The sequence below is a fragment of the Coptis chinensis genome, chromosome 1, assembly GCF_015680905.1.
Source record: "Coptis chinensis isolate HL-2020 chromosome 1, ASM1568090v1, whole genome shotgun sequence".
In the NCBI taxonomy this organism is placed as follows: Eukaryota; Viridiplantae; Streptophyta; class Magnoliopsida; order Ranunculales; family Ranunculaceae; genus Coptis; species Coptis chinensis.
Window position 1 is genome coordinate 21,261,042 of NC_141456.1, and position 18,104 is coordinate 21,279,145.

General features: G+C 36.1%; 1 protein-coding gene and 1 long non-coding RNA gene across 3 annotated transcripts; one reads left to right on the forward strand and one right to left on the reverse strand.

Annotated features, from left to right (window-relative positions):
- Positions 1–1,067: 1,067 nt before the first annotated feature.
- Positions 1,068–7,111, reverse strand: LOC147522849 (Tetratricopeptide repeat (TPR)-like superfamily protein). Of its 2 annotated transcripts, none has more exons than XR_015214985.1 (14): positions 6,805–7,109; positions 6,561–6,713; positions 6,394–6,492; positions 6,024–6,125; positions 5,732–5,875; positions 4,388–4,482; positions 4,171–4,300; positions 3,983–4,087; positions 3,319–3,425; positions 3,192–3,243; positions 2,523–2,605; positions 2,336–2,420; positions 2,197–2,261; positions 1,068–1,460 (listed from the first exon to the last, which is right to left on the reverse strand). XR_015214985.1 is itself a non-coding variant. In XM_086595511.1 (14 exons), exons 1-14 carry the CDS (start codon positions 7,018–7,020, stop codon positions 1,365–1,367), a joined length of 1,539 nt encoding a protein of 512 aa, XP_086451637.1. In that variant the 5' UTR covers positions 7,021–7,111; the 3' UTR covers positions 1,068–1,364. The 2 variants fall into 2 exon arrangements, 1 of the variants encoding a protein (XP_086451637.1); XM_086595511.1 differs by having other exon boundaries at positions 2,523–2,612; positions 6,805–7,111.
- A 739-nt stretch (positions 7,112–7,850) lies between these two features.
- On the forward strand, positions 7,851–8,325 carry LOC147522850 (uncharacterized). The gene is made up of 2 exons (XR_015214987.1): positions 7,851–7,938; positions 8,028–8,325. It is a non-coding gene; the product is annotated as an uncharacterized LOC147522850 (long non-coding RNA).
- The last annotated feature ends 9,779 nt before the right edge of the window (positions 8,326–18,104 follow it).

The following is an 18,104-nucleotide window of genomic DNA, read 5'->3' on the forward strand; positions in this document are numbered from 1 at the left end:
AAAGTTGATACACGTTGATGCAGGAGAAAGAGTTCATTATAAAATCCCCTACAAAAATATTGTAAATGAGAGAGAGATAACCACCATTAAAGATCAATCAAGCTTCATATGAAATCATAATTCAATCATCAAATTCAAGTGTTTCATCCATTCAAACAATCACTACATTGGCGTGTTTGTGGTTCAAAGACAAGAAAGGTTTGTTTCCTTTCTTCTTCTTTGAAGATCAAATCCGTTTATAGACATTCTTGGTAAAGAATAGGATGGTAGATTATAATAATCTCCTGAAGCTCACCACAATCCACCCAATTGCTCAAAACGACCAGAGTTTTTTCTTTAGTTTCCTCCAATAATTCAATAATCTTCATTCACAATATTCAAGATCATTTATTACATAGTAACCCGTCTCTAATTTGGTAGAGTATCAATCAGGAAGGTTGTTTTTATATGAGGGGTTCACAAGAAAACCAGGCAAATTTAAACGAGAAGAGCAAGAAAAAAATTCACCTAAATCCCGACTTTGACACATATTTTTCCCATGACATTTGTTGTGGTAAGGAATGATTTATCAAGGGCATTGGAAATCACAGCTGAAAGTAACTATTTTCCCATGACATTTGTTGTGGTAAGGAATGATTTATCACGGGCATTGGAAACCACAGCTGAAAGTAACTATTTTCCCATGACATTTGTTGTGCTAAAGAATGATTTATCAAGGGCATTGGAAACCACAGCTGAAAGTAACTATTTTCCCATGACATTTGTTGTGCTAAAGAATGATTTATCAAGGGCATTGGAAACCACAGCTGAAAGTAACCTAGTTCTGTATCAAGACTTTACTGTGGGAGCTTCATTTAAATCCGTAGAACCTAGCAAGCCGAGCTTGGCCAATGAATCAATGATCTACTGGCGCGGCAATACATTGGGAAGAAGTTCCTACAGGTCTACACTTAGTCTTGAGTTCGAGCTCATATATGGTGGTGACCTGAGTGGTTCTGGGTGCTGATTTAGAAAATACTGCAAAAATGAAAATAAACGAAAAACAGAAAACCTAACAAAACCGCACAGTAACAAGACAGTGAATTTTATTGTAGTTAATACTAATTACAAGCTTATAGTTGCTAAAATTTTCAGATGGTGAAGGGATGATTACAAGCTCCATATGTAGCTAGTAGATGTCTCAGTTGGAGTGCAAAGGAGTTGATAAAGGACAATAACCTCAAAAGTTACACCCACGTACATACGCAGACATGATAGGAACAAAGGGTTTAACAACTTCGAAAGCTATTGTTGGAGAGGTATGTAATTCTGTTCAAGATGCTCCAGTAATGGAACGCCCTATACTGGTGATATTTTAGTTGATTTCAAACCAGCCGTTTGAAGTAGGTAGCTTCTAAAGCTCTGGTCTTCTCTGATATATCACTAGCATCTTCCCTGCCTGCTAATACATAAGCTCTTTCCTGAAAAAACCACAAACAAATCTTCAGTGGAGCCCTAAGCAGTAATTTACAATTACAGTTGTAATATGAAGAAAAAAAAACACAAATAAAAAGGAAAAAAGAAAGAAAAAGAAAAAGATAAGAAGAGTAGATACACACGCATAAGCATAAATGCCCCTACAGGATACACTACCACAATGAGATTTATAAGTTTATTGCGCTAAGGCATAACTTTACATTTTCTACATATTTTAATATTGTGGAGTTCAGTGTGTCAGAAGCTGTGCTAGAAAATAGGCATATAAATCTGGGGGAATGCCACAAAAAGGATCCCAACTCAGACATATGTCCTGCATGCCCATCCACATTCTTCCTACAGGTAAACTTCAATTGGTTATTTGATGATAACTGCTACTGCTTCTTCTCAGCTCGGTCGACATTCACAGGGTTCAACAATGAATATTTCCACCCCTTCGTAGCTGCTTCTGATCCAGTTTCAACTTGTACACTCTAGTACTCCATCTTATTCAGAATTCCTCTTTCTTTTTAATTTATCATTTCTTTTTTTGGGGATTCCATTTTCTTTTGTTTACTTTATTCTTAACTGTGTAGTGGCAGAATGACTTCATATCCAACTTTTCGAGTTCCCAAGGCCTTGCTTACTCAACCCGTCACCAATGAATAATAAAAAATAAAAAAGAGAAAATATAGGGTAAAAGAAAACTAGGAATGGTAATACATAAGAAAGACAGGATACCAGCAAACGCCACAAAAAAGGTAGTCCTTCTGTTTTATTAAGCCGCTTCTGAATTTCTTCAATTGCTGTATCAAAAACCACCAATAATGAGATGTGAACGCTATGAATTCAGAGAATGGAAGAGCGGTGGCAATCATACCCTTCAGATTGCGCCCAGTGTTCAATAGAATACTATACCAAACTTCATTGAAAACGTCAATTTGTTCGTCAGATGCACCTATTACCTGGTGTAACAATTATAGGTATAACAACCTGGAAAGTAAAATGGCAATGCAGCCAACAGAAGAGGAAACAATTACAGAAAATGCAATGCTGAGGAGACATACCTTGCAATAATTGGCATCAAAATCTGGGCCGAGCAGTCCAAATGCATGTTCATAGCTCCCTTTACCATACTCATATAGGGCCTCTGCAAGCTGACAACTAACGAATAAAAAAGAGGAATCAATAGTTCTTACTATCCATCATACAGTATATTCAAATTTTTAACAGTCTGAATTTTAAATTGATATCCCCTCTTATGTTGGACACCTATGGAAAGTCTCTACATAAAAGAAAATAAAGGCTACTTTAATCTCGATGCCCCTCCCCAAACTAATAGAATCTTGAGAGCTATATATCTATTTATTTATTTTTCCCTTCCATTCACTTCGGATTGTCAATGGTCTACTACAACCTCCATGGTTTTGCTTGAATATTGTGAAATCTATCAATAATTTATGCAACCAGTTGGATGTTTGTAGGGTCAGCCACTGCTATAGAGAAACTAACAGGGTGGCTGACCAGCTGTCCAAACTTGAAACTCAGTTTCCTGTTTCTTATTTTATACCTAGCTCCTAGGGATGTATCTCTTGACTCTTGTAAAAGAGCCATGGATAAATCTATGTAAGATACTGAATTTCTAACGCAGGTAGGGGTCTCCCTAACCCCATAACTTTGAGTAAGTGTGAGAGGGGGGAATGGCAACAAATGCAAAGCTAGAGAAATTGACTAACCATAATTCCTTTCTGCATTGACTTTTGCTTCTTCACGCTCATTGAACATATCCTACAAAGAATATTGTCATAACCACAGTAAGGGTAATTTCAAGAAGAACTCAAATGCATATTCTTTTTCTCTTGCCTTAGTCTCATTGCCTCGAGTAAATCCTCCGCTATCGTCAATTTGTTCGTATTAGCTAAGGCCCAGAGTATCAATAGATCAAGATGCCACTCCAAATGCCAAGTGGACTGGAAGTAATTTAACAACCATTTATCAAAAAAGCAAGTCTAGTCACACAGTATTGAACAAGAAATCAACGTGATATACAACTACACCTACTCTGTAAGAAAATGAGCACCAGGAATTATCACTAAACTGGTACGCTAATAATTAGTTATCAATACTCCTTCTGAAGATAATTGTCCTTCCGCTCAACAAAAGGAGTAGGCTACTGATATAATCTGCTGTATATGGGAAAGCCGCGTAGTGATAGTCCTTACAGACCCAAGAACCACAAAATTATTATTTTGTCTCTAATTTTTAAATAAATACGATATTCTTTACTAGTTAAGATACCTACATATATTATTAATTAATCGGTTACATGCATAGCTGATTAGCAGCTAAAATAAAGTATCTACAGATCAGGCATAATAACTGCTTGATCACCAACAATTGGTCTTGTGACTAAGTTATAAACTTATAACTATATTAACCAATTAATGTCATGTACACAATTACTTGCTTGTAGAATGGTTATACTTCCCAAGAGTTTCCAGAATACATATAGTGTCAATTAACTCACTTTGTTCTTAACACAATCTGCCACAATGTTAAGGCGATCCTCAAAGTAATCCATCTGACCTCGTACATCTACACGCAGTAACAAGGCTAGAGCATTCAGATACACCTGATTCCACAAGAGATCAATAACTCATGAACTATATACATTCAATCCTGCTAGAAAGATTAACTGATAAAGTTATAACATACCTCCGCAGATGCGGCATCACTCCTTTGCAACTCCTTCCATATAAAGTGGTCATACACTTCCAAGACTTTGCTGGTAGGAGAATTTCCATCTAAATAACACAGAGCAACATGCCACCAATTGTGTGTATACCTGAAATAGAATTGGCTAGCTTATATCCCAGGGATGACAGTAAAAATTTATGACAAACTCATTATACAAATAAAGAAAGCGCCATACATGAATGACGAACAAGAAGTCCATGAAGGTGAACATTCTTCCATGAACTCTACTGCTTCCTTGAATTGACAGTTGTATTGTAAGACATGACATAACTGCAAGGAATTCAAAAACATTCCAGATCATATAAGTGAGGAGTATAAAGGCTCCTAAGCTTGTAATTTTCTTCACTACAGTAAATAAGACTGGAACAAACTCTTTTTACACTATTTTAGCTCCATGCACAGTTTTCTAGTCTTTTCAACAAGGACTGCAACTGGGTATATTCTAATCTCTCATCTATGTTTTATCATTTATGTATGAAGAATAACATAACAAAATGATTCTTTGAATTAATGAAGAAACTAAAATGACAAACACATAAATAAATAAATAAATAAAAGTCACATAAGTATTAACGTAACCCTTATTGTTTGTTTGATTGGTAAAAAATATGTATACATATATTGATAATATAAAAAGTTAAAAGATGAGTATTCTATATATATACATCAAGAGAAAGAGGAACGAGGAAAGAGAAAGCAGCCATAAAAAGTAAAGGGGCACATCAACTGTCCAGAAGACAAAATATCAAAAGGAGTATTCCTCCACTCCACCCAAATCAGAGCATGGTGAGCCACCAAACCTTTGATCAAAATGACTATATGCTCCACAGTTAAGTATTTATTCTCAAAGTGCCTTCTATTCCTCTCCAACCACAGACCCCACATAATCGCAAAGGGAAGTATGTTGAATAGCTTACACCCCTCTGAAGAATGCATCCTCAAACCCCAAGACATTAAGTATCTACATAACAAGCACCTAACAGGCATCAGATTATCCTCTAAACTGTGTTAATTTATACGTAGCATGGGTAACTAGAAGAAAGACCACATGCTTTTAGGTTTTACCATCAAGTCACCAACATCGGAAAGATACAACAGTAATGACCTGGCATATATAAAAAATGACCTTTGGGTACACTATCTAGAGATATTACTTTTACAGTGTAAATTAGGTTGGCCCCACAATTTATTATCTTAAGTTAGCATCATTATCGGATCATCTATACATGTATGAGGAGGCTGAGGTACTCCTAGATTGGTTCTCTCTTCCAAATCAATCTAACACAATCAACAAAACAGAAAATACTAATTCTTAACTACTACTTGCAAGGAATTCACAGCAGTCAGCCCTTAATAATGAAAGTTAAGGATAACAGTACATGAGAGGAAGACACAAGTCATCTCTTGCCTGTTGGTCGTCGAATCAATTGATACAATTATCAGAAAGTCAGATCTAATACTATAATGTCCATTAGTAAGTTAATTGTACATCAAAAGTAAGCACTTACTCCCCACTCACATTATGCTGTGACCAAAGATCAGACTTATTGATCTTAAGTCCTTTCCTTGCAGCTTCCTGAGCAGCAACCATTTCCCCAAGCTCTAATAAAGGAAAAGCAAGCATTCCATATATGTAGTTCTCTTCTTGATTATCTGGTAAAACCTGTGGCATGTACACAGGAATTATTACACTAAAATCATTCCTGCTCAACCAATTCCCAGGTAACATGTACTTTGACAAATCCCATGAATCACTCAACAAAACAAAATGACATGTATGACAAAAAACCGAACTACAAAAGGGAGAGAACCTGTTTAACAAGATCCAAAGATATATCAGGTCGAGCCATGTAAAAGCACAATACTTGAGCTCTTTTCAAAGATACAAGGTCTCTTGGGAACTGCTTCAATAGCTGCCAACCCAAAAAACTGAACATAATTACCACATTTTGCAATAAAAAGGAAAGACAAAATTTCGTGCCAATTGCCAAACAAAATGACATTCAACATTTCCCCTATATCATTATAAGTAAGCCATACGCAGAACACATTTGTTAACAATCATCACTGTAAAAAAAAGTACCCAAGTTCTCAAGTCCAAATGCTCTGCCTTACAGTACAAATTTCATCAATTACAATCAACCAATCATAATTCCATTAAAAAATTCTCACAAATGATACCTTGAAATGCAATTCTATAGCAACATCATCATCTCTATCTTCTGATATCAAATAAGATACCACCTCAAAAACCGCTTTCTCATACGACGTAGCATTATCCTATCAAAACATAAAAAAATCAAGACAAATAAAATTACTGAAAATCATGACATAAGAGAAGCACTTACAAGTTGAGCCTTAGCAGCAGCAAGATAAATAGGAACTTTAGAAGAATCAGAGGTGGAAAGAAAATGAGCAGCTAAAATATTAGCAAGAACACATTTTTCATCACAAACTGGGCCCTCCAGTATCACTGATCTCATTCTTCCATAATTCAACACCTTCATTTCAATCATCAAACTCATTAAACAAATAAATAAAAATCTTACATGAAAACTGGAAAAAAATGAAAGAGACAGAAAAGTGGACCACCTGGTCATAGAATAAGTTGATGGATAAGATGCAATGATCAGATGATGTAGTAACTGGGTATCCCCATTTATCATGCTTCACAACCATGCTGCTGTTCATTTTCTCTTCCTCCATCTCTAAAAAATTCTTCTTCTTGCTGTCAGGTAGAACACTGAACAGTAGCTTTCTAAAAGAAAAATGCGTCAGACGTGAAGTCCCACGCACGAGCTTATCCATGTGACTTTCTTTTATATATGCTTTTTATATATATATATATATGTCTTGTGAGTTTTCGATTGTTTCCATGTGTGCCCTGTTTTTTCTCTGGAGTTCAGTTTTTGTACCGGTGCGAGGTCAGGTTCTTAAACTTGTTAGGAGAAAATGGAGCACACGTGACGTCATGAGTCATGACGTATCTTTCAAACTTGTACTGGCATGCAACTAGTCCTTAATTCCCAATGCAAATGAATATCAACGGGACGTGAAAATATTCACCTCCAAATTGTCAAAACTTTTACCCAATGCAAAAGTGAATATCAAGTGACTATTTTCCCAAATCAAAACGAGAGTGAAACCTTCAACTGAGATAGTAGTTGAGTTGGGACTTCGGACGGGATGTTTTATTCCGTTTTGTGTATTTTTTTAAATTTTTTTCGGTTTTTTCGGTTTTTTTTTTTAAACTTCAGGCGGGATATTTCATTCTGTCCGGCGCGTTTTTTCGATTTTTACATTTAGACGGAATCAAACATCCCGTCCGAGAATAATAGTCACCTTTGCATTGGGCAGCCTCACTTTGTTTTTCACCAAAACGGTAGAAAAGTAAGAAAATAAAGCTGACATGGATGTGAATAAGAGTGGCTTGCATTGAGAATGCTCTTAGGGGGTTGGACTATATTAGTATTGCGTTGAAAATTTGGAGTCAATCACGTGCAATTGAATGAGATGTACGGTGTACCTTTTTACTAATGAGATTTAGGAAATCAAAGAAAATCTTGAGAGAAGATTTAAAAAAGATTTACTTCAAGAGAAATGTAAGCTATATAAATGTGTGATGACATTGGGTAGTTATTCACATCAATACAACTAGAATTTGGAAGATGGTGAAATTTTCTCCCACTATTTGCTTTGTCATTGTTCTCTTTGTGTTGGTCACAGGTTTTCTTCATTTCCCATCCATTGTTTGATAATGTAGATTGTAGTGTAGAAGCTATTTGAACAATAACATATGCGTTTTCATTGTGCAGTTGAGCAGATAGATCTCAAAGTGAATGCAGACTATGGCGCCTTTGATCCACACAGGTCATGCAAGAGCCAAGCACAATGTATAAAGATTTGCAAGGAAGTTTCAAAGAATAAGAATGCTTCTGGGATGTGCGCAGATCGCGGCTGCCATTGCTGGATAAATGAATAAAATTCCACTACAACATTATACATAACTTTATATAGCCTCAGCCCCATCACAGAACTCCACAGAAGTTCTCTTGTATATATATGAGAATAAAACGGGCTCTTATTATAACTAGCTATTTTTTAATCTTGCTACATTTTTTGTTTTATTATTTGTGTCTTTTTTCCTAAACATTAAAAAACATAGATAATATTTCATAAGATACATTGTTGAAAGAGATTATTGAAAACCAATTGTGTAGGTATGGTATGTATGGCTAAGAAGTGGAATGAGTAAATGAGTTGTAGGTGGATTTCATGTATGTGCAATCACAACCTAATAAAAAACTTCGAACACATAAGTATAAATTGGCGAAGTTCCACGTTCAATAAAAATACAAATAGAAAGTAGCATCTCTAAGTTACCTTCATACTGATATTTTTCTTTACTAAAAATACAATGGGAAAGACCTAACAATTTAGAAATAAACAAAACAAATGAAATGTGACTTACAACATTAAGCCTAAATGCCACAAACACTTTGTGATTGGAATCATAAACACATAGAAAATAAGTTATTATTCTTCAAGATGTTGCTCTATTCCACGTGCTCATCATGATCCAGCAGGGCTCAACTTTGTTACCAAAGGAATGTGCCACTATTGTAGACTTGTAGAGTCTTGACTCAATCAGCAGGTCATTCCAACCTGGTCTCACAACGCGATCTGCTCCTTCATCTATGTCACAGCCCGAATTTCTAAACAATTAAAAAAATGAATATTTGAAATATAAATTTCTCAAACATCACTATATTCAATTGTCTAAAAACCCAGGCTATGACGGGGTGGATACTACACATGCCAAAACCGAAAACCCACATCATAAAAGAATCTTAACAACAAAAATAATCTCCAAAATTCTCTTTATTACTTTATAAAAAGTCTATCTTCCGTCCCAATAAAACATCAAACCACTCTAAGAATAACGGGTCTTCAACATCGTATTTTTTCATGTCATATGAAAAGAAAACTACATTATTACATACTTCCAAAAAGATCGGACCTAATAAAATAAACTCCCGGTTGCTCCGGATCAAATCCAAATCAAATGCAGCGGTTCCATCATGCCTTCCACCTATGTTCCTAAGAACACACCCACGTTGCCAAAACAAAGCAAACATGGGTCAAACAAAATGGAATTTCTTTGGTATGAGTAGACTAACCACATATAAACATTATCATACTTTAATTATCCAAACAATCACGTTATATTTTCCCATAACTTAATCATTCTCAGCTTGGAAGATAGGTAGTTCCGTCATTTCCACCAGCATAGTTTCTTCCCAAGCAAAACTTCTATTTTATTAACTCATTTTAATAACTCGTTTTAATATCTAAATACTTGAATTAATACTTACCAATATCCATTGTTGTATAAGGGTAGGACCGCGTCCCTGCACAAAATGTTATTAAGTCCTACCCTCCTGCAAAAGAAAGTTAGAACTTCTATATAACATATGTAGATATTATATTAGGTATTCAAAAGTCAACCCCAAACACTCGCATAATCAAAGAATACAACTAACCCGCAAGGCGAATACCTTAGTTCCTCTCTAGGGCAGTCTAAAGAATCTGGTCATTCATGGCACATTCAATGAATACCCGGGTCATTCATGACACATTCAATGAATACTCATATATAACGCTAACGGGCCATTTATGGCACATTCAATAAATGCTCACCTAACATATGACATCATCAGTCATAAAACTCAAATCCAAAACTTGAGGCGTTGAGAGTTCTAAAAGAGTGCGGTAAATTGTTTACGCATTATTGAAATTTATTACATATATTATTTAGAGAACGGATGAGTATCTTGATTCATGTAGTTTTTGGTTTACGCGTTATTAATTAGATTAATGTCTAAGTGTCATAACGTTGCATATCATAAAATACGAAAATATCACATAGTAGTTAATACACATACACACGTATATATAACGGTCTTAGCCTAAAGCCAAGCATGCTAATAGCCCTAGACCTATCCTAATAACCCAAATCATAATCCGAGTTAAAAAGTCAAATTGGGTCAATTGGTCAAAGTCAACTCTGGTCAAAAGTCAACTCTGGTCAAAGTCAAAGTCGACCTGCCAAGGGTCAACAACAGTCAACCAACCCCAAACTCCTCTAACCCAAAAGCCCAAAGTCAAAGGCCCAAAGTCTAATACAAAAATCAAAATTTGAAAATCCAAAAGTTAAAACATATAAGCCCACCCCGATTTGGCCCAAGCCCAAATCGAAATGCACTGTTCATCTTCTTCCTCACCAAAACTTCCACCAGCTGACCACCACAACCCACCAACCTATCTCCAATTTAAAACCCGCGATTTGACTCCTCACAAAAAACCCAATCCACCGATACCCTCAAAACGCGATTTTCTTATACTGACAAAAACGGGATCGACGCCATTAATGGCTTCTCTGGAGCTTCAACAGCCCCACCCAAACTAGTATTTAACCCTTCCACCAAACCTTTACCTCCCCGACATCAATCATCATTCTAACATGTATCAAAAACCAAAACAACCAATGTTCACATAACCTACTGCAAAATTTCTTTGTTGCCGCCATTAACAACTAGCTTCTAAGCTTCAACAGCCCCTCTGCCAACCTCCATTACACAATCACCCAAACCAAACATCAATTGCATGCCCAACACTTCACATATAACCACCCAGCATCATGAATCAACCAAAAAAATATATTCCAGTTCAAACAGTTTACAGACGATTCTATTTGGATTTAGAGACGATTCTATATGTGGGGCTTTAGCCGCCATGAACCGCTCGCAGAAGCTTCCACCAACTCGTGACCTACCAATAATCTATTCATCGACCTACCACTCTATTTACAGTAGGCCTGAATTCGTTTGAGCACTCGCTTGCTATCGCGAGTCGGGACAAGGTTTCGGAGACACGGAGATAGAGTTTCTTCAAACCATAAACGCCAAGCATACAAACGCTAGGTTATCAAGTAAATAGAATACTGAAAGATCTGAATAGAACAAATCACGACAAGTAAAAAATCCTATATTTTCTTTTTCCTCGTATCATATAATCTACAATAAACGAAATCTAAAACTTTAAAATATCTACTCACCAGTAGGCTCTATCGATTATCCTACCCGGGGAAAAATCTTCCTTTTCGCTTTCGGTAAAACTCCCTTTTTTTTTTTTTCTAAAACCATTTGTGTTTTTCCCCAAAAACTTTACGTGAGAAAACCCACCGAAAAATAAGGACAACACTTATCTATTTACCTACGGGGCTTTTATCCTTATCTGATAGTTATCATCTATCCATTATCTATTTTCATTATTATTATTATTTATTATTATTATTATTATTTTTTATACTAGGAAAACAAAAGAAAAAGCCGGGGTGTTATAATCTACTTCCTTGCAAAGAAGTGTGTTGTTAATTGTAGTCCTCTGCATAGAGCTCCCAACACTTGCCCTTGCAGATCCGATCCCTGTAATGTAAACCAATACCAACTAGAAGTGTTAGTTTCAATAGAGTTCTTAGAATTGTGGCTGCTTTAAGTGGTATTAGCTTCATATTTAGGATGTATTTTCTGATAGGGTTATATACTAAAAACATTACTTTTGTATTAACTCTAATTCTTTATATTTTGAATGAGAATTATATGGGCAAATGTTATACATATTATATATGTTATTAGTTATATGCATGTGTCTAATACTTTATGTTGTAGATGATAAGGTGTGTGGTGACACACAGAAGATCATATCATCAGTACCTTATAAAGTATAAGTAATCGTTCACAACCTAGATGGATTTGGACAAACCATTGGTACGGTTGTAGTATAATATGATATTAGTCTATCTTGACTATAGGATTACACTAGTACACTTTGTGTGTATTGAACAATGAACAGGACCAAGTGAGGCTGTTTATCTTTATACTGACTATATAAGAGAACAAATGCCTTTATTATTATGGATGCTTGTCCTCTTAATCCGGATATAATAATGGGCACTTACGTGCATTGTACATTGCTTTAAATCATCAATGAGTGAGATTCATTTGTGAATTAACAAACTCGATGGATTGGGTAATGACATTGTATGTAAGGTGTGCTGTTGATTATAGAAGGAATCCGTGTCCCACAAGAAGTCGGGCTGATGATGTCCCCTTGAGGAGCTCATAAAGATTGTCATGTAAACCCTGCAGGTGGATTTGATCCGACATGACAATAAGGTTGAGTGGTACTACTTAAGGACACAAGGAGTTGATTAATATAGTTGTTAGTAACTTGACTTAATCAACGGGCATTCGATATCTTAAACACGGGGAGATCAACGAGCATATAATATGGAGCCCATAAACGCTGACACATAATTTGGGATTAGGGCGGTAGTGCAACAATGACCTTTAGTGGAATAAGCCATTTGTTGACGGACTTGGGCCGTGTGTTCTGGGCGAACATGGGAAGCCCAAGCCCGTCAGGAGGCCCAACCCTAATTTCTCATCATGGTCCCTATTATAGCCTATACAAAGGAAACCTCTTTCTCTGGCCGACTTCTACACAAGAAAAATCAAGGTTTTGCTCAAGAAAAATAGATCCAGAAATCGGATCCAATTTTGTAAGTGAGAGAGGCCAAGAGAGAAAGAAGAGGTTGGAAGATCGTTTCCCACACAACGTCCACTCTGTGCATAAGAATACAACAGAATATCAAGAGATTGATTTCGGATTTCATAGCTATTGGATTCTCAGAGTAATCTTAGCCGATCTAAAGGTAAATTTCTAACCAAACCGTGACACCCCTTATTCCGCTGCGCGTGGGTGTTTCCCGGTTCGTAGTAAATCATTCGGTGAAACCATAACGGTTCCTATACTTTCAATATCAAGTGGTCACCATCGTTATTGAACATATACTGCCCTTAGATCGTAATATAATTCAGAACAATTGACCCAAAAAAGGATTTTCTGCACACGATTGACCTAAAGCTCTTGCTATTGAAACAAATATATTTATGTCCTTCCAAGTCTCAATTCAGCAACAAAGATCTTTTATATGGAGGACCTGACTGCCTTACCCTTGTCAATTTTGTGCTTTACATTGTTAATATCAAACTAGAAGTTGAAAACTATAAGTCTATAACCTATCCATCTATCTCCATAGCTTCACACAAACCTTGCAACCCTACCAGTAGTCTCGACTGCCTTTGTGCATATGTGGCATCTTGATGCCAGTCTGTAGCACTTAATTATTTAGTATCCCTAAGTCCACAGGAAGTCCAGCATGACATCTTTTCAATGCTAATCATGAAAGCTTGGAACAAACTTTTTATTTCTGGCCACATGGTGTAAGTCCAATATAGATTGGAATAATTGAGAATATAAAACTAAATTGTTGCCGTAAAAAGTGAGAATTGAAAGAAAGAAAAAGCTAGTAGTTATAGACATGACAAAGACCAATCTCCATAACAGTGAACACAATCAGGATGAAGAAATAAAACCCATTATATTTCAAAGCCATATGCAGGAAAATACTCGAAACATGAATTCTTTAATATGCATGCTAGTAAGGGCGTGATGCAATTTAGAAGTAAGACTTATAGCTTAGTTAGGCAATGTACATGTAAGTACCCTCCGTTCTACGCTTATGTCACTACAACACATGTGTCCACACTAGGTCATATCTCCACCAGCTCGTACCACTTGACCAGGACATCATAACAACCCAGACTCATGTAGGAACCGTTATTTCAGAATGCAAATTTCTACAAACCGCGAAAACCCACGCGCAGCGGAATTAATGGGGTTCACGATTTTGGATAGAAAACATACCTTTTAGAATCAGCTAAGATGTAATCTCTGAGAATCCAATAGCTATGAATCCGAATCAACAATCAACCCCTTGATCTTCTGTTGTATTCCTTTAGAATAGATTGGACGTTGTGTGGGCAACGATTTACCAACCCCTTCTTTTTCACAAAGCTAGATCCAATTTTGGATCTATCTTTCCTTGTCTCTCTTTTCAATCCAGAGTGAATAGTTAATTTCGGCCAAGAGAAAAAGAATTCTATTTATAAGCTACAACAGGGACCATGAGGAGAAATTAGGGTTGGGCCTCCTGACGGGCTTGGGCTTCCCATGTTCGCCTAGAACACATGGCCCAAGTCCGTAAACAAATGGCTTATTCCACTAAAGGCCATTGTTGCACTACCGCTCTAATCCCAAATTACGTGTCAGCATTTATGGGCTCCATATTATATGCTCGTTGATCTCTCCATGTTTAATATATCGAATGTCCGTTTATTAAGTCAAGTTACTGACAACTATATTAATCAACTTCTTATGTCCTTGAGTAGTACTACTCAACCTCATTGTCATGTCGGAATAAATCCACTTGTAGGGTTTACATGGCAATCTTTTTGAGCCCCTCAAGGGGACATCGTCAACCCAACTTCTTGCGGGTCACAGATTCCTTCTATAATCAACATCACACCTTACATACAATGTCATTACCCAATCCATCGAGTTTGTTGATTCACAAATGAATCTCACTCATTGATGATTTAAAGCAATGTACAATGCACGTAAGTGCCCGTTATTATATCAAGATTAAAAGGACAAGCATTCATAATAATAGAGGCGTTTGTTCTCTTTTATAGTCACTATAAAGATAAGCAACCTTACTTGGTCCTGTTCAATACACACAAAGTGTACTAGTGTAATCCTATAGTCAAGATAGACTAATACCAGATTATACTACAATCGTACTAATGGTTTGTCCAAATCCATCTAGGTTGTGAACGATTACGTATACTTTATAAGGTACTGATGATATGATTTTCTGTGTGTTCACACCATATCATCTACAACATAAAGTATTAGACACATGCATATAACTAATAACATATATAATATGCATAACATTTGCCCATATGATTCTTATTCAAAACATAAATAATTAGAGTTAATACAAAAGTAATGCTTTTAGTATATAACCCTATCAACTCAGGTTTCAACGCACCATTCAAGAAAACATTTACTTTGCAACATCAGGAGTAATGGTGAATCATCAAGATAGCACACAATGTGGATCTACACTTGATAACGGCCTGTAACAAATAAAGAAAGTCAGCTTAGAAATCTATAAGTAGAGAGAGATGAGCTACGTAAGGCTTGATTCAAGTTTACCCCGAGAAACTTGATACGTAGGCAACTCTAATTCTAAGAAAGAGTGCAGCCACTTCCTATCCATCTCAATCTCAGGTCGTAGACTGATAAGAGCCCAAATTTGTAGTTTTAACCCCTTAACAATATTGCTTTTTGACAAATTATATGATTAATAAGTAAGAGTTAATACTGTTATCGTGTTCTTATGTATTTCAGGCATTGAAGTCGAATATGTGAAGAAATGTGTCCCTTTTGCGAGATAATGGAGCAAAGGTTGGTTGCTAAGAAGTTCTATGATTAAAGGCCAAGATTCAAGGAGAAAAAGCATTTTTAAAGCCCAGTCAAAGCTGAAAAGTCAAAGTTAACGCGGGCAGAAATAGCACACAAAAGTTAACAGAACTTTTCGCAAGCCGTATCCTTGGACTCATGCCTCGGAATTGGACCTACCATACGTTAACGACCGGCTTGGAACGAGCTTTCTAATGGTCTAAGCCTTAACCCAATCAAAGGAGCAAAAGTGGATGAAAAAGCTGTTGAAGTCATTTCCAGCTGAAAACCCTTTGTGGACTGAAGTAATGAGGTTTTGGGCTCGATTTTCCGGCCCAAAACATGGCTCCTAAGCCCATGCACGAAATTGTGGATCTAGCCTCTTCTATATAAAGAGGGCTAAGACTTAACTCTTAAGTAATTAGTTTTATATCCAAGTAATTAGCTTTAGAACAAGAAATTAGTTTTTAGAATCAAATACTTAGTTTATATTTCAAGTTACTTAGTTAGCTTTAGTTGTCTTAATTTCATAATTAGTTATTCAAAAACTCAAGTTCTAAATTAGTTTTAATTCAGTTTTAATTCATTTTGAATCTTAGACTATTGTTCAATTAGATCAATAAAGTAATTATCATTTATTCCATAATGTCTTGTTTTTATTATTCTTATTCCATTAATGATAGTTTAAAGATTCAAGGCTAAACACTACACCATAACATCATATTTGTGACACAGATGTTTTTTCATTTGTGACAACAGATTGGCGTCAGGAACGCTGTGACAGCTGTTTAGCGTCACTAATGGATGAAAACCGTTAGAAAAAATCAAACAATTACTTGAATTTTTCTTCGGTATATGCTGAAAAGCTTTGTGACAGCATCTAGGCGTTTTAAAGCATGCACGTGGCTAGGTCGTGCATCGAGTGTTAAATCTCTCTCCTAAATCAGTTCCAAGTTTTATCGACCTCTTCTCCTCCATCAAGCTCGCCTTTTTTCTCCATCACCGTTTTCAACCCGAAAATACCAGCGCAGCGCAGCCGCCAGCCATAGCCTCCACTAGCAAGTAATTCTCTCTCTCTCTCTGCCACTCTTCTTTTTTCTATCTAACACGCTACTTGCTTTTCTTCTCTCTCAACAGTGTTCTAAGTTTTGGTGCGGCTCCATTTGCGAGGAGTAACTTGCACAACAATAGATTCGGTGAGTTTTCTCTCCCTTTCTCTCTTTCATTTCAGAATTTAAGAAGCCATAACCCCATTTCTACTACTCCTTATAACTTATAACCTTTTTTATTATCTCGCTTTATAACTTAAAATACACTATTAATCATAATAGAAACAAAACTACAATAGTTGAGCTCATATAATATGAAAGATCAGAGATACGGCTTTTGAACAAATGTAGTGGCGAGGTTAACTTGAGTTCAATCCCCTTTTACTATTTTTGGTAGCATTGTGTTGGCTTGGCAATCAGTATTTTTGACCAACTTATTTTTAAACTATGCCATTGTTAGAATTTAATCATATGCCCCTTAGTTTTATTCATCAGTCCCTTAATGTTATAATTAATCCAGCCATTAAGCATGTCATTAGCTTGTATGGACTTAGAATCCCTTACTTGAGAACTGAATTAGAGACTCAAGCATCAAAGAAGAAAATAACAAAAAAAATTGGTACTCGTTGGGATAGCGAAATCTTCTCGATCGCAGGCACTCGGCTTGGCTTGTTGTTTTATGTTACTATATTCTACAATTGCATCCAATTGGATTGGAGATGAAATTAAATAAAATGGTTCCAGCTTTGTGATATGGATCATTGTTTTGTATTGTATGTATGTTACTGTAAGTGCTTAATTTGGTTGATTTGCGTGTTTGATATGTCTTAGGGGCAACAACATATATTGTCATTCAATTGATAGTGTATACCTTTTTCTCTGATGCACCCAATACGTAGCGGATTTCAAATTATCGATACTTTTCTTTAATACTTAGTATAAATATATTTTTACTTTTTGTTCGATTTTCTTTAAATCTTAGTGTAAATATATTTACTTTGGTTGCTAGTGCAACTTCCTTGGTCGAACCCAAAATTTCGTCAAGGTGTTTGTTTAGTCTCTTGAGGACTGGTTTCCAGGTTGTCATTGGTTTTTAGGATATATAGGGTACCTAGCTCTAATGTTATATAGGTATTTTAAGTGGTATGCTTGATTTCAGACTAAGCACTAACTTGGGACCGGTTTTGAAAAATCACAACGAGCTGGTGCTAATATAAAGTTGTAACATTATTCTTATTTTTTTCTTGCAGATGCTTGAGAAAGCTCTTGGAGATCTTGGGAATAGTGTAAAGACTTACACAGAAGCTGAGATTCGTGCTAGGTATGGTCGTTTCTTCGTTTGGTTCTTTGAACTATTTATTTACAATATATAACCTTATTATTTAGTTCTCTGACAATGTGATGGAACTG